General features: G+C 38.9%; 1 protein-coding gene across 2 annotated transcripts; it reads left to right on the plus strand.

Moving 5' to 3' along the window:
• The first annotated feature begins 5225 nt into the window (after window positions 1-5225).
• rsrc2 (arginine/serine-rich coiled-coil 2) lies at window positions 5226-14511 on the plus strand. 2 transcript variants are annotated; one of them, XM_079517203.1, is made up of 10 exons: window positions 5226-5441; window positions 7296-7458; window positions 7811-7851; window positions 9590-9768; window positions 12406-12531; window positions 12630-12746; window positions 12874-12956; window positions 13036-13328; window positions 13438-13527; window positions 13631-14511. In XM_079517203.1, exons 1-10 carry the CDS (start codon window positions 5436-5438, stop codon window positions 13814-13816), a joined length of 1284 nt encoding a protein of 427 aa, XP_079373329.1. In that variant the 5' UTR covers window positions 5226-5435; the 3' UTR covers window positions 13817-14511. The 2 variants fall into 2 exon arrangements, with proteins under 2 accessions (XP_079373329.1, XP_079373330.1); XM_079517204.1 differs by having other exon boundaries at window positions 7296-7434.
• The last annotated feature ends 1 nt before the right edge of the window (window position 14512 follows it).

Raw genomic sequence — 14512 nt, forward strand, 5'->3', positions numbered from 1 at the left:
TTTATTTTATTTCGTCAATATCAAATATCAATGGTCTCTTATCATGTGTGCTGTGAACAAAACACAAACAACTCATCCTTTTTTCAGCCTTATTTAACATTACCAAATTGTAATCCCGTTTTCAAGATGTTTGCCCATTATCTCTGGAACGGAAGGTCCAATCTGACTTTGAGGACATTAAGCACACTGGACTCCATGGATGTATATGACCAACAATTTTCTTGCATCAGTATTATTGTTTGTTTTGATTCTTTAATTGGCACAATGTTGCCCCTCAAATCACATACAATCTAGATGACACCCATACTGTTCCTGGAAGCCAGAACATTTGACCATCAAGCTTTTTGTAGAATTTTTCACTGGCTAATCTTGATTAGACTTGTAATCACTAAGCCTTTCTAGGTTTACAGTCATAAGCACTGATAAGGGGTGGGGGGTGTGGGGGAGTCTGAAGTCCATCCGAATTTTGTGGTTCAATATTTCTGGGAATGTTCAGACTGATTCATATTGTGAAATGTGAATTGTTAAATACATATAATGAAATCAGTCACTATACTTGTAATTTATGTTACAAGATTGTGTCTTTGCACACACGCTATAGCTGAATCATCAACATGGTCACATTACAGCTTCTGGAACTTGATAAGGAATGCATAAGTGAGGGTTAATTAAGCTACTCTTGATGTATTTATGGGAAGAGTAAAGGTCTCCACATCGAGCGCGTTTTTCGGATTTCTAGCTGCATTTCTCCATCAGTTTTCCGAAAAACGCGCGCAGTGTGCTTAAGAGTTCAAACTTGTGCTACCCTATGACTAAGTTCAATCATTTATATCATTCAATGGAGACTTTTCTTGAGAAAGTGAGAATTACTATTTTATGAATATTTTTTAATAGATTGTAACTATATTTCTTCTCCCTTCCCAGGGACAGATTTACTCTTGTATATAGATTTTGGAATGGCACCTTTGCCCCATAACTTGGATTTATTTATTATAGTAGGCTAGTTAGTTCTGCATATGGCTTCTCAAACTTTATCACTTGTAAAAGACAAGTTTGCCGCTTTAATAAGGCACAATAGTCACAGAAAATACTCCATATAGTATACATTATAATCCTAAACAACACTGGTACGTTTGATTAATTTTATATAACTTTTCCTACCATATAAGATCATTTGTTTATCATTTGCGTTTGTGTATGTTGTAACAGCCTTCCTCTCCCGATGTCCTCTGAGTTGAATGATGGCTCTTTTCAGATCCCAATGCACTGCTTTGTTAAAGCAATCTTGAATTGTGAACGAAAGATGAAGGATTTATTTTCAAAGCAAAATATCTCACTTTTTGGAAATATTTAATTTCTAAATTAACTCAGACACTCATTGTAGAGTCAATGGAGCTATATGCTATTAATGGTGCCTCATTTTACATTTATAATTATATTAACAGTAAATTATAAGTTCTAGTAGGCCTACTGCAAAGACACTGTAGAAAAAGTGTTTTGCTCAAAGAGTTAAGCACTCAAAGGGGGATTATAGCAAAACATAGTCTAAACTTGTTTTAATTGTGTACCTACATTGTAATTACAGCATAAGGGAGCCATAATCTACATAATTCAAAGGATATTCAGTTCAGCCATATCCTGTTAGTGCTGTAAAGCTGAATATTATACTTTGTTTGACTACATCGCTTTGCAAAAATAGCAGCTTTTAAGTAAAACGTGGCATGCTGCATCCGTTTTTTGTCTTTAACTTTTAAAAGGTGTTATTTTTGTCAATCAATGCGGTTGTAGAATACTACAGTCACTGATGATTGCCTAACTTTACTTACACATGTTCATATAATTTTGCTCTATTAAATGGATAATTCTACAGTATATGTAATTGCTCCTATTCTCCAGCTCTCTATCAGTCATGTTCTTATATATTACTGTAATGGCCAAGCAGGCAAACAGGAAGTGAGTGTTGTCTGTTATGTTGTAACAAAATGACAAACTAAATGAACAATGCAAACGTGGAATGGAGGTTTAATCTGTTACTGTCACCTTTGGCTGTGTTTGAAATTACATTTTGCTAATTAATAAAGCCTACGAACTGCTGCATACTTACTGTGTTTGTCCATATTTGTATTATGTATTTTGACTCTGGTAAGCCAGTTGATGAAATCCATGGTAAATTACCATATTTTTACATGATTGAGTAGTGAGTACATACTGGCCCCTTTTCCATTCTTGGGAACCGGTTCAGTTTTTTTGGTTCTTAGTCAATGAGCCAGACCTCTAAAATTGGAACTTTAATTATGAATTGAGTGGGCAAAACCATACCTATATTAAATTGTGTATTTATAGGATCAATATAAGTAAATTAATATATGATAACCCTTCCACAGTAGTAGCTTTTTCATATTTTCTGCATATTTTCCCTATATAATGCCTAATTTGCATATTTAAATGTACAATTTCAGAAAAATTGTAATACAAGAATAAATCCTTGTCTTCATGTAAGTAATCAACTGGCGAAGTTTCATGGTGATAACTATTAATTACATTTTTACCTATTCAATTCAAATTTACAAAATGTGTGATACATATAAAAACGCTACTCCTGTGGAAGGTTTATCATGTATTCATTTACTTATATTGACCCTATTAACAATTTAATATAGGTATGGTTTTGCACAATCAATTCATTATTAATTTTGGAGCTCTAGCTGGCTCATGGACTAAGAACCAAAAATAATTGAACTGGTTCCCAACCAGTGGAAAAAGGGCCGCTGTGCATCAGATGGTATTGTTAGGCATTTCTATAAATGAGGCCCAATATCTTTGTTGCGTTACACTTCAGACTTTGCCTGAACTCAGGCAATCTGTTATTACACTTTAGACTTTGTTTGCATGTAACCACTTGAGCCCTAGTAGGCTATCCCTATATGTATACTGTAGGCCAGGGGTTTTCAACTGATTGTGAACGAGGGACCACCCTGACTTAGAATCAACCTGGGGACCACTGTTTTCATAATGATAATGACTCAACCAGACAATCCGGTGCACTTCCCCCTCTTGAGATTCTAATCTAACTCCCTTTTTCTGTTGAATTTCTTGACCTCCAACTTGTCAGTAAAATGACTACATGGATGGTCATCATACTGTATGTCACCAGGTCATTCAGTTCACTGTTTATCTGTGGAAAACCCCATAGGGTTAAAAATGTCTAGTGGAAAGACATTTTTAAAAATCAACAAATCCTACATTACTAAATGAATGGTCAGGGACCACATGCAATACTTCCATGGACCACCAGTAGTCCACGGACCACCTGTTGAAAACCCCTTTAGGCCTTGGGTGGAACCATGGAACATAGCCCAAGTTAACAGTTCTGCTATTTAACACTACGATAGACTTTGCATTGAAGAGGTTAAGAGCAAATTAAGCTCAATATGCAGTGCTAGGTTGTGAGTTCAAATCCTCCTGCTTCTTTCTTTACTATGAAGCATGATTTGAAGACTAACATCCAGAAACAACACTTAAAAGCACTAAAGAAACATGTGCAATCTGCATGTGTGGAGGTGCCGTTACCGTAGGGCAGCGGATAGTTGTTGGTGGACACCTAGCTCACACCTCTGTGGTCTTTGGCATGGTGCCACACAGCGAGCAGTGTATGCAGCGATTGATAGAATCCCTGTAAGGAAGACCACAGACCACTATACTCATTTAGGTAGACAATAAAAGTAAACTAGAAGACAGGTTAGACAGTTAGACTAGTTAGACAATAAAAGCAACTAAAAAACAGGCTTAAATGTGTGCATACAAAGTTTTACACAGATCGGTGCAGTTATACGTAAAAACACAAATCGGCCAGTTATAGTGCCACTATGAGGCTGAGTTGAAATTTTTCAAGTGGCCTTTCTTCCTTGGCCTAGTGGGAATGTGCGTGCAAAATTTCACAGGCAGCTGCGATCAAGCCAATGGTGCCAGAGATTAGCTGTTCACTTCACACACACACACACACACACACACGCGCGCTCACGCACACACACGCGCGCGGACGGAGTGCAAAACAATCAAAACATACTCTCCCCATGCCTTCGGCCTGGTGGAGATAATAAAGTCAAGTGTTCTTCAGTAGAGCAGAGGTTCCCAACGAATACTGGTGGTACTTGAGCCCCCCTTTGGTGGTAGGCTACACAGAGGAGTCGCCCAAAAAAGGAGAAAAAATGGCAAAAGTGGAATGAAATGTTTATATTACTACAGGTAGTTATTCTGACCAAGCAATTGGGTGAAATAGGCTATCCAGCCGTGCTGAAATGGGTATGACAGCACATGTAGCCATTAATAGAAGATTTGAGAACGGATTTTAATCACATTAGTAATATGATCATCAGTTGTGCAACTTGTGCTGATAGTTAGACACAGTTTTGTCAGAGCAGCAGCATTATTGGCTTAGGATCGGAACAAAAAGGGCAGGTAGGCCTATACGCTCCTGTATTTTAACATCAATTTAATGGTGGTATTTTCTGAGGTGGTAGGCTACTTCAGTATAAAAAGGTTGAGAAGTTGAACCAATGGTGTAGAGTAGACAGTGATAGGAAGGAACAATCTAGTGTCCATCAGCTGCTGTTTGGACTCCATCTAGTGTCCATCCGCAGACACTACATTAGCCCTGAAACATGACATGTTCATATTGATTTAGATTGATTGAAAACTATTATGGTTTATTTTTTGTTTCCGACAAGTATTAATATTATTTTGTTTTCAAATGTATTATTATTTTTACCCAAGCAAACCCAAGTGTGTGTGTGTGTGTGTGTGTGTGTGTGTGTGTGTGGAAAAACAATAAATTGCCACTGAAATGACTATGGATTACACAAAACAGCCCTTGAAAAAATACAGGGTGGTGGGATAATACTGGGTTTATTCAAATTCTTTTTTTTTTTTTAAATAACTTTTTAGTTATTTTTATGGAGAGAAACTTGCTGGAGTTGTGATAACAACCTGGCAACTCACAAGGCCCACAGCCCCACACATCCACTCAACTGAGCTATTTGTTTATTTTTAACAAAATCACAACCGGCACCTTTAATAAAAGAATAATGGGAAAACAAGGGGCACTGTTTTAATACATTGCCACTGAATATGGATTACATAAAACAACCTTTGAAAAATAAATTTGAGTTTTAAAACGGATATAGTCATACTTGTTTTTCTGGAGAGAAACTTGCATGCGGGCGATGTCAGAGATACCAATCTGGCAACCCACAAGGCCCGGCACACATCCGCTCAAGGCTCAACTCAGTCAACTCTGAGTCAACTGAGCTACACAACGAACGAACGACTAGCGTTGTCGTCCAGAATCAGAATCACGTCGTTTGTACCCGACCCATTCAGGATTAACCAAAACAAAGAACAGACGCCTTACTTATAGAGTCTACCTCAAAGTCAATATGTCGGTGAGTAATGTTAGAGAAAAATAATCCAAAAATGCATGACCATTAGCAGCATCAAGTCGATGTAAGCTCGTTGATTATATTTAGATGTGTAGGTTAGGTTCATAAAGATGGCGACCGACTCGTCCTTCTGCTAGCCTAGAAGCACAACACTAGCATACCTAATTACTAGCTACTCAGTCAAATTTGACAGTAAACGTTACGTACTAACGCTACTTTTGAACGATAGTCTTATATAAACAACCAATCTGATGTGCAAAACAATTTAATATCTGGAATTCAATTTACGCCAACGGAGATTTCCTTTGATAGCGTGCGTGGCTAACTGACAATAAATCCCTTAGGTCACCGTTAGGCCTATTAGATATTGGTCTAATAATGGTAAGCCACACAATAAAATCAACAATCAACAGCTTTCTTAGGATATTAGGCAAGGCTTCCAATAAACCATTTTTACTTGAATCACGAATGTGTAGTGTTTGAGAATGTGTATGAGAATGCTGCCTTTTTTGTTTTATGCTCATTGCTCAACGGCATGTTGTCTACAGAGAAAACTAGGGGTTTATGTTAAAGGATCCCCATTACTAGACACATGAATGGGTTCTAGACTCCAGAGGTCCTAAATAAAGCTAACTAAAATACAAATTTAAGTAAGTTAAAAAAAGAATAAAAAAACACTTTAATTTGACTGGACTGTTAATAAACATTTACACAAATAACAGTTACATACTTAGATATCTCAATATATTTTTTGAAAGTAATTTGTTAGAGGGTGCATCCACGCATCATGCTTGTGTCACCAATACAAGTACAGCTGTGAACATGGCAGTTGTCTAAAAACGTATTTATAGGGTAGGCCTACATGTAGTAGGCTACTGCTATCTGGACAAAATGCAGTGCATAACTTAACACATTGGCTGCTACAGAATCTAGCCAGGCCTGTTCTTCTGGTCCTATAGGCTTAACATTGAAGGAAGGAAACTTTTCGGGGGCCCACAGCAAAATGTTCTCCTATAGCGAGAATCACACGCATACATCAAAAGAAAGCTGAACTTGTCCACTTCAATTTAAAAAACTAATTTAGATTTTACCATCTTCCATTCTGGAGATATTGACCTTTTTACAACACCTGCTTTTGCCTGGAAGTGGTTATCTTGAACAGCAAGCAGAGTTATGGATGGTTTAAAGTCAGACATTGACAGGCAGATAAAAATGCTATACATCCTATACACCGAATGAAAGCCCTGAATGTGTACTTTTATGAGGAAAACAGTACACATTGAGCCCATGTACAGTTTGTCAGAAATTGGTTATTGATTGCAGCTGCAATCAATAACCAATTCCCTCGATACTGTGGTTCGTTTGTTAGTTCGTAGTATGAAGAAGGAAACATGCATCTGTCCATGTGTGTTGCAGACGTTATGCAATGCCGATCCGGTGCAGATTATTCTTATTCTTTGTGGGGTTTTATGGCGGTTGGCATTCCATACGGTGCAGATTGGTGTTTAGGCAGCGTTTATCATGTTTTTTCCGAGAGACAGACCCCCCCCCCATCTCGCAAGGTCCTCCTCCTCGGGAGAAACAGGAGGGGAGGGGGGAATCGAGTGTTATGGTGTTGGGTGAAATGTGATTCTTCTATTCACACACTGACTAGATCATGGGCGTGTCCATTTTAGATACCCTGGCTTCTACACGTAAAGCGGCCCGCCGTCCTGTTTTCAGGAGGGGGGGGGGTCACGTGAGCGGGACTAAGTAGCAATGACAGGGGGGTGGTTCTTCATTGTCCGGGTGGGTAATTAAAGACGTACGGATACGTGGTTCGCAAATTATGTGTTAACTCAGACCCATTCTTTCTAGGCAAGCGGTGAGGACTCCGCTGACCTGCCCAAAACAAGCTCACCTGCACATCACAGAAAGAAACATAGTACAGAGTCCTCCAAGTCACCCAGAAGCTCCAAACACCACCATTCACGGTCACGATCCAGGGACAGAAAACGTTCACGATCCAGGGACAGAAAACGTAAGTAGTACTTAATTTGTTTGCCCTTTTTGGGAGTTGAAATGTATATCAAACTTGAAGATTAATCTGACTATTGATCTGACACAGAGCACAAGACCATGATGCTAGAGTGTGGAGGTCAGCGATTCAGGAGTCCAGACTCCAGAGTTGGTGTTGGCTAGACTGCACTCTTGCATCTCATCGATCTGACATGTTAAACCACTGAAGGGAAAACAAATTAAATAGGCCTTTCAATATTATCAGCTAGGACTTGGTAAATTTTCCTACACAGAATCACTGGGGAAATTATTTTGATGTACTAAACTAAGGTTTAAGTGTATCTCTCAAAATGTCTGTCTACTTACATGTACAGGTGACAGGAAGCAGAGACGAAGTCGCAGCAGGAGCAAAGAGGTAATTCGTGATTTCATTTTCATGCAAATCTTCAGTGCATATCGATAGTTTTGATAATTTTAGATTGTGGTAAGTATATTTCATCTGGTTAAATGTATAGAATAAAAGCTAAAGAATTATAGGTTTCCAGATGGACAGGGCCTTATTCACATGGAAAGATGCCCTTTTTGCCATCCTTTTGTTGACATGTCTCAAAGGAAGGTTTCCTCCTTGGATATCTGTCACTAATTGTAGCCATTTTACATGGTGAAGAGTAGACTTTTTTTTTTTGTTAAAATCTTGTGTGTATATCACATGATAACATTTCTACAATAAATCATACTCAGCGTGCTAATGCACGAAGAGACTGAACAGAAGACCCTGCTGACATAGCAAAATTATATGCCTACTACTGGGACAGGTAACTATCAGCCATTCAAACTCATATTTGCCTTTTTTTTTTTACAAAATTAAGTAAACAATTTGGAATTAACTATTGTTTCTTTTACAGCTATGGATGGGCATTAAGACACTTTCAGCTAATACAAATAAACAAATAGCACATCTTTAATCTCATGGATCTTTAACCCACAAGACCTGAGGCTGATTCTAAAACCGCGTTCTAAATCTGAAAAGTTTTCAGAAAGTTTTTGTCTCTGTCGGGTCGAAACCTTTTCAGGATTCAAATAGCATAATTGGCAGATCTACAAGCTCAAAATACGTTGCTTTGCGCTGCGTTTCGAACTGGTGGATATGCTACTTTTGATACTTTTATGTGATGCTGTAGTATGTATGATCACATTTCATTTCACGAAAAATACACAAAAAGTTAGAATATGGAGATAAGAGGTTTCTGCCCAACAACAGCGATATATAGCAACAGCTAAATGACACGGAGGCGTTCCCAGCTTGAAAGGTATAACAACGTATAGGTGTTACAGGTCTAAATGGGTTAAGTGATCGTTGACAAAATGACAAAACCGCCCATGCTTTAGTTTTCTGCTAATGTTTAGTTAATTACATAGTTTGGAAAACAAGGTGAAATCTTGTTGAGCAGAAAATAGAATAATGATTCAGCTGGTGCATAAGCACAGAGCATCAACAGATTTATAGGTGTTGACTCCTGTGGCACTTTATTGTGGGTCCAAATAATAATAAAAATGGAATATCACAGAGGTGGTTTTACAGTTCAGTAATTGATGTTTTAAAACAAAATTGTCTGTTCCATTGGTTTGTTTGGTGAGTTAAATCGTTTTCAGGGCTCCCACACGGGAATTTCAGAAATACCTCTTTCTTCCTTTTTATAAATGGTTCACTTGTCAAATGGGTTAACTTGCAAAGTACTTAATGTATCACATAACCAAAGTTTCATATGGTTTGTTTAGCTCATGTCCTTTATGTACTTTGACAAAGGCACATAGCGCCAATGGGTGCAGGATGGGTTCATTTCTTTTTCCTTTTTCTTTTGGTAATTGGATTTGACCAAAAATCTGAATTATGAAATCACATGTCAATTGAAGATTGATTGGCCTCACTACATTATTCCCACATTCATAATGCTGGAGTCATAGCAAGTGTAACATATACATTTCACTCAGGAGCATGTTTAAAATGGAAAATACATTATGGAAATAGATTTTCAGTGTGACAAGGTATTTTCAACCTGTCAACTTTATTAAGTATCATTTGCTGAAAGCCATGGTACTAACTCTTTTTGTTGCACTATTTTCCTGAAAGAGACAACTTCTTCTTAAAACAGGCACGAAAGCGGGACCCTGAGAAGCCTTCAAAGTCATCCAAGAAGCAAGATGAGCTGTATGAGCAGAGCGAAAAGGGGAAGGAGAGACTTTCAACAGAGAATGGAGAGGAGCGGAGAGGTCGCAAAGAAAAGAAGCCCTCCAGGGGACGCAGCCACTCAAGGTCACACTCACGGGAAAAGTGAGTGTAGTTAATAACCAAATGTAGTTAAAACATGTAGGTAAGTGGGATTATGACTCAAATGTGGCTGATTCCAATCTCTTGACTTGCCCATGCAGATTGGTTTGTCTGTTTTTGTTCCACAGCACTTTGCAACATGCCTCAGAATTCTTTGTAATTATTGTAAATTAAGTAATGCAGATGTTTAACAATAATTTAACTCTTGAGAGTAATTTTACAGACGCATGCACACCGCACAGACAGTCTGCTGAGATGTAGGAGGACCCTAGGCAGGAAGCAAACCTGTTTGCATAAGAGAGTACGGATGTTTGGTGTTAACAGACAGCAGTCCAATAAATTACTATCTAGGCCTACATAATGAGGTTTTAATATATTTATCGCAATTCAATGGAATAAAATAATGTTATATAATAATTTTTCATGGCAGGAATTAATGAATATTAATAAAACGTGTTCGTGACACAATTAATGTGTCTTCTTTGTGATAAAGAATCTCGCAAATATATTCTACAGCAAGCAACTGATTCCTCTCCTAACGTCATGTGCTGGACCTGGGTGATACAATGAATCAGATTTGCTATTGCAAATGAATACACTTGTTTTATTCTAAATAAAATAAAACAATTGCAAATAAACGCACAGATCATTTGTCTCGATCTGTCAGGGAAGAAAAGAGGGGGGAAAACAAACGTTTAAAAAGTACATTTGTGTTTTCTTTCGCTGGTTCAACTTCTGCCTCTTCTGAGTTGGAGCGCATGCATGCAGAAGCGGCGCACGTATGCATGTGTGCTCAAGAGCGAGCTTGCGCAATGCATTATGGGATAGATTTGCTTCGCTGTGGCAATGTAGTGACCATCGGATGGACCCTACAATTAGCCCTTCACTAAATCCCACCCCCAAAAGCGATTCCCCAATACTAATCCAAATTGTTTAGCAACGGTTGCTATGCAGGTCAAGCTTTCTTCGCTGCTAATGTGCCTATTGGACAAGGATGGGTTGGGGATGGACTTAGTGAAGGGCTAATTCCCGGTGCATTGTGGTAATGTGGTATACTTCAGTCCACTACATTAGGGTGCAAAAATGCTCACTTACACATTCGGACACTATAACAAAATGACGGAATGCCAAAGTAGTGCACTATGGGCAGTGTTGGGAAAGTTCTAGTTCAGTTCAAAAAATGAAAAATGAGCTAGTTCCGTTCATAGTTCATCATTCAACATTTTGAACTAAAGTTCATCGCTCCAAAAAAATATTTTTCGTTATTTTTTAATGTTCTCAGAGGCTGCATCTCCGCATGCTGAAAATAGCTGATCTACAAGCTCACAACGCGTTCACAATGACGTTCATCAAGCAGAAATACAGTACGTTCAGTTCACGTTACCCCAAAATATGAACGTGTTCGTGAACGATCGTTCTTTGAACGCGTTCGGGTACAACACTGTATATGGGGCATAGGGAATGAATTTGGACACAACCACCCTCCTTGGAGTGAGATGCATTGCCATCTAATTAGTGTTTCAAATAATTCCAACCTGAATGCATAAATCTAACCTGAATGTTGTCAGTCAAAACAAAAACATTGCTGTCCGTCAATGGTAAACATTGAGCTCACAACACACTTTCAACATCTACACCTCTCTGAGGAATTTGCTGTGTGTTTACTGTTCATGACTCAAAGTAAGTCTGTGACGTATGCGGAAGTGCCTTTTAGATCACACTATAGAGCGTCGCGGTCCCGCCTCCTACCCTGGCCCAGGAAATGAAACCCAATGCATTATTCTCATAGACATTTCGTAAAGTATTTATTTAAAGACGGTTACGCCGCGGACAAAGCCAACTCGAGTCGTGACAACTCATGACAACACAAACAATATTTTGGACCAAACAAATAATTAGAAAGAAGAAAAAAACGGCAGGTTACAACACTTTTTTTGTTGTTTTTCTTCTTTGTAATTATTTGTTTGGTCCAAAATATTGTTTGTGTTGTCATGAGTTGTCACGACTCGAGTTGGCTTTGTCCGCGGCGTAACCGTCTTTAAATAAATACTTTACGAAATGTCTATGAGAATAATGCATTGGGTTTCATTTCCTGGGCCAGGGTAGGAGGCGGGACTGCGACGCTCTATAGGTCCCTTCGTGGCGGTGATGCTTGACTTGACCTATATGAGTTTAAGAACCGTGTAGCTCTTGTTACAGTGATCGGCTGTTTCACAACGGCTTCGAATGCTGTCATGCATTTCCTCAGCCGGCACATTTCCTAAACCCTGTTTGCGTACCTAATTTAAGCCACGATTGCACTGTTTTATAAGTTATTGTCATAAAGATTTTACATATCAGATCTCAGTAAATATTCCCAGTTACTTATTCACGTTCCCAGTTATATAGCTGAGTGGGAATTGAAATGTAAATCGATATTTAAGACAATGGCAACCTCTCGCTGCGGGTGGGAGAAGGTGTCAACGTTTCAAGCGCTGGGGAGAGAGTGGCCAATGGGATCACAGGAAAAACACGGTCAACTTGATCTGAAATCCGCTTGTGTGGTACTTGGTTTTCTAGCTGTCATGCGAGTGTTAACTGACTATGTTATGTTATTGATTTCCAATGACCATGATGATTTATGTGATTCCTTGCTTCCAGGCGGCATCACAGCAAAAGTAGGGACAAACGGCGATCACGGTCACGCAGCCGGGACAAGAAGAGGAAGGCACGGTCAGGTTCCAGAACCAAACACAGGCACCGTAGCAAAAGCCGTAGTAAAAGCAGGTAAGTTTGTGAAACATTTGCCACATGTTTGAATAACTTTATTGCCTTTCCTTTGTCTTTTAACAATATGTTGATGACATTTGGGTGTTTTGAAATAGGGAGCGAAAGAAGAGGATTGAGAAAGTGCGCAGAAAGACTCGGAGCAGGTCTGTGAGTCCACCAGCGTTCCGAGGCAGAAACACAGCTATGGATGCACAAGAGGCCCTGGCCAGAAGGTATTGCAACAGCTCAGACACGTGTGTGTGTGTGTGTGTGTGGCTTCATTCCCCTTTTTGGTATATTATACGTTAATTTCCAAATAATGGTGACTAATTTGAACTTCTTGTTCATGCTGATTTGCAGATTGGAAAGGGCCAAAAAACTACAGGAGCAGAAAGAAAAGGAGATGGAGAAGCAGCAACAGCAACAACAAGAGATAGCTGCAGGTGAATAACACTGTTTTGGAGACTTGTATCATTTGATCCAGAATGTAGACATTGCCTAATCTTGTTTCGTTTGTTTTAGTGGCCACTCCTCTGCTGTGTGACACAGTGGTTGCGGCTGCTGCTGCAGCTGCAGCTGCTGCAGCTGCTGCTGCCACCAACCCCGTTCTCAATGTGGCAGCTCTCTTGGCCTCTGGAACCCAGGTAACTCCTCAGATTGCCATGGCAGCACAGATGGCAGCTCTTCAAGCCAAAACGTTAGCAGAGACTGGTATTGCTGTACCCAGCTATTACAACCCTTCTGCTGTAAACCCCATGAAGTTTGCCGAGCAGGAGAAAAAGAGAAAAAAGCTATGGCAGGGGAAAAAAGAGGGGGTAAGAATTGACTTGGTTCCAGCACCTAGTATGTACTGTGGTTCTCCCTGCACGTCTGGCTATTTAATAGTTCAGTCTTTGATGTTTACTGTCTTAATATTTCTTAAAGGACAAATCTCAGACTGCTGAATTGTGGGAGAAGCTCAACTTCGGAAACAAGGACCAAAATGTTAAATTTCGCAAACTAATGGGTATCAAAGTACGCAAGAGTCATTTTAATTATACTGGCATTTCACATTCAGACTTTTATAATTGACAACCCATGGAATTTCCCCAGACTTAACAGATTGTCTTATTTATAGGGAGATGAGGAAACTGAAGCTGCAAAACCACTTAATGAGGAGGGTTTGAAGACACTTCAACAGCAAGAGGAGATGTTTAGAAACCTTGACGTTCAATATGAGATGGCCAGGTCTCAGACCCACACCCAGAGAGGAATGGGCCTTGGTTTTGGGTCCTCATTTTCACGTGGAATGGATGCCATCTAGTGCCAAACATTGTGCTGTTTTGGTTTCTTGACTAATCATATAGGTCAACAACTCCCTGCTAGCCCCTCAAGCTTGCATGGATGTTGCGTGGATCTGTAATTTATTTAGAAGCAAAAGAGCTCACATCTTGGGACATTCTAATGTAAATAGTGAAATACTGAGCTTGTCTCAGTGTTTAGTAATATGTACATCTTTATAAAAGTTAAGTGACTGACGCAGTTTGAACTTAATTTGTTTGAAAATATGTGATAGCTTTTTCTTTTTCTACTAAAAGTGATTGTTTAATTTGGAACATGTCTAGGTCAAGTTAATATTTGTTTACATTCATCTACCAAAATGCTATTCAATTTGATCCTAAGTCGATGTAGCATTATTAGAATCCATATTTTTTTTCTGGAATAGAAAAGTTGTTGGATTGTAATATTAGCTTCAAAGGAAATGCTTGGACTTGGGGAAATAAGTAATCAGACTTTCATGTAATTAAAATTAGTCTGTTGTCGGATAAGGTCTTTTGTATGTCTCCACATTCAGCCACAATTACTATTTGACTATTGCCAAACATCTGCATGAATGATTTATATTGTAATCAGATGATAGACAGTGTTTTATTAGCTGTTGAACCTGATAGGGGAAAATAAATATATGCATTACAATACAAACTTGACACGTAAATAAAAAGATTTTCAGATACTTGAC

Source organism: Electrona antarctica (assembly GCF_951216825.1).
Source record: "Electrona antarctica genome assembly, chromosome: 12".
In the NCBI taxonomy this organism is placed as follows: domain Eukaryota; kingdom Metazoa; phylum Chordata; class Actinopteri; order Myctophiformes; family Myctophidae; genus Electrona; species Electrona antarctica.

Excerpts from the sequence above, each read along its gene's own strand:
- rsrc2 (XM_079517203.1), top strand. Across the intron at positions 9,769-12,405 it reads AGGTCACACTCACGGGAAAA|GCGGCATCACAGCAAAAGTA; the intron begins GTGAGTGTAGTT and ends CCTTGCTTCCAG. Across the intron at positions 13,329-13,437 it reads GGCAGGGGAAAAAAGAGGGG|GACAAATCTCAGACTGCTGA; the intron begins GTAAGAATTGAC and ends TATTTCTTAAAG.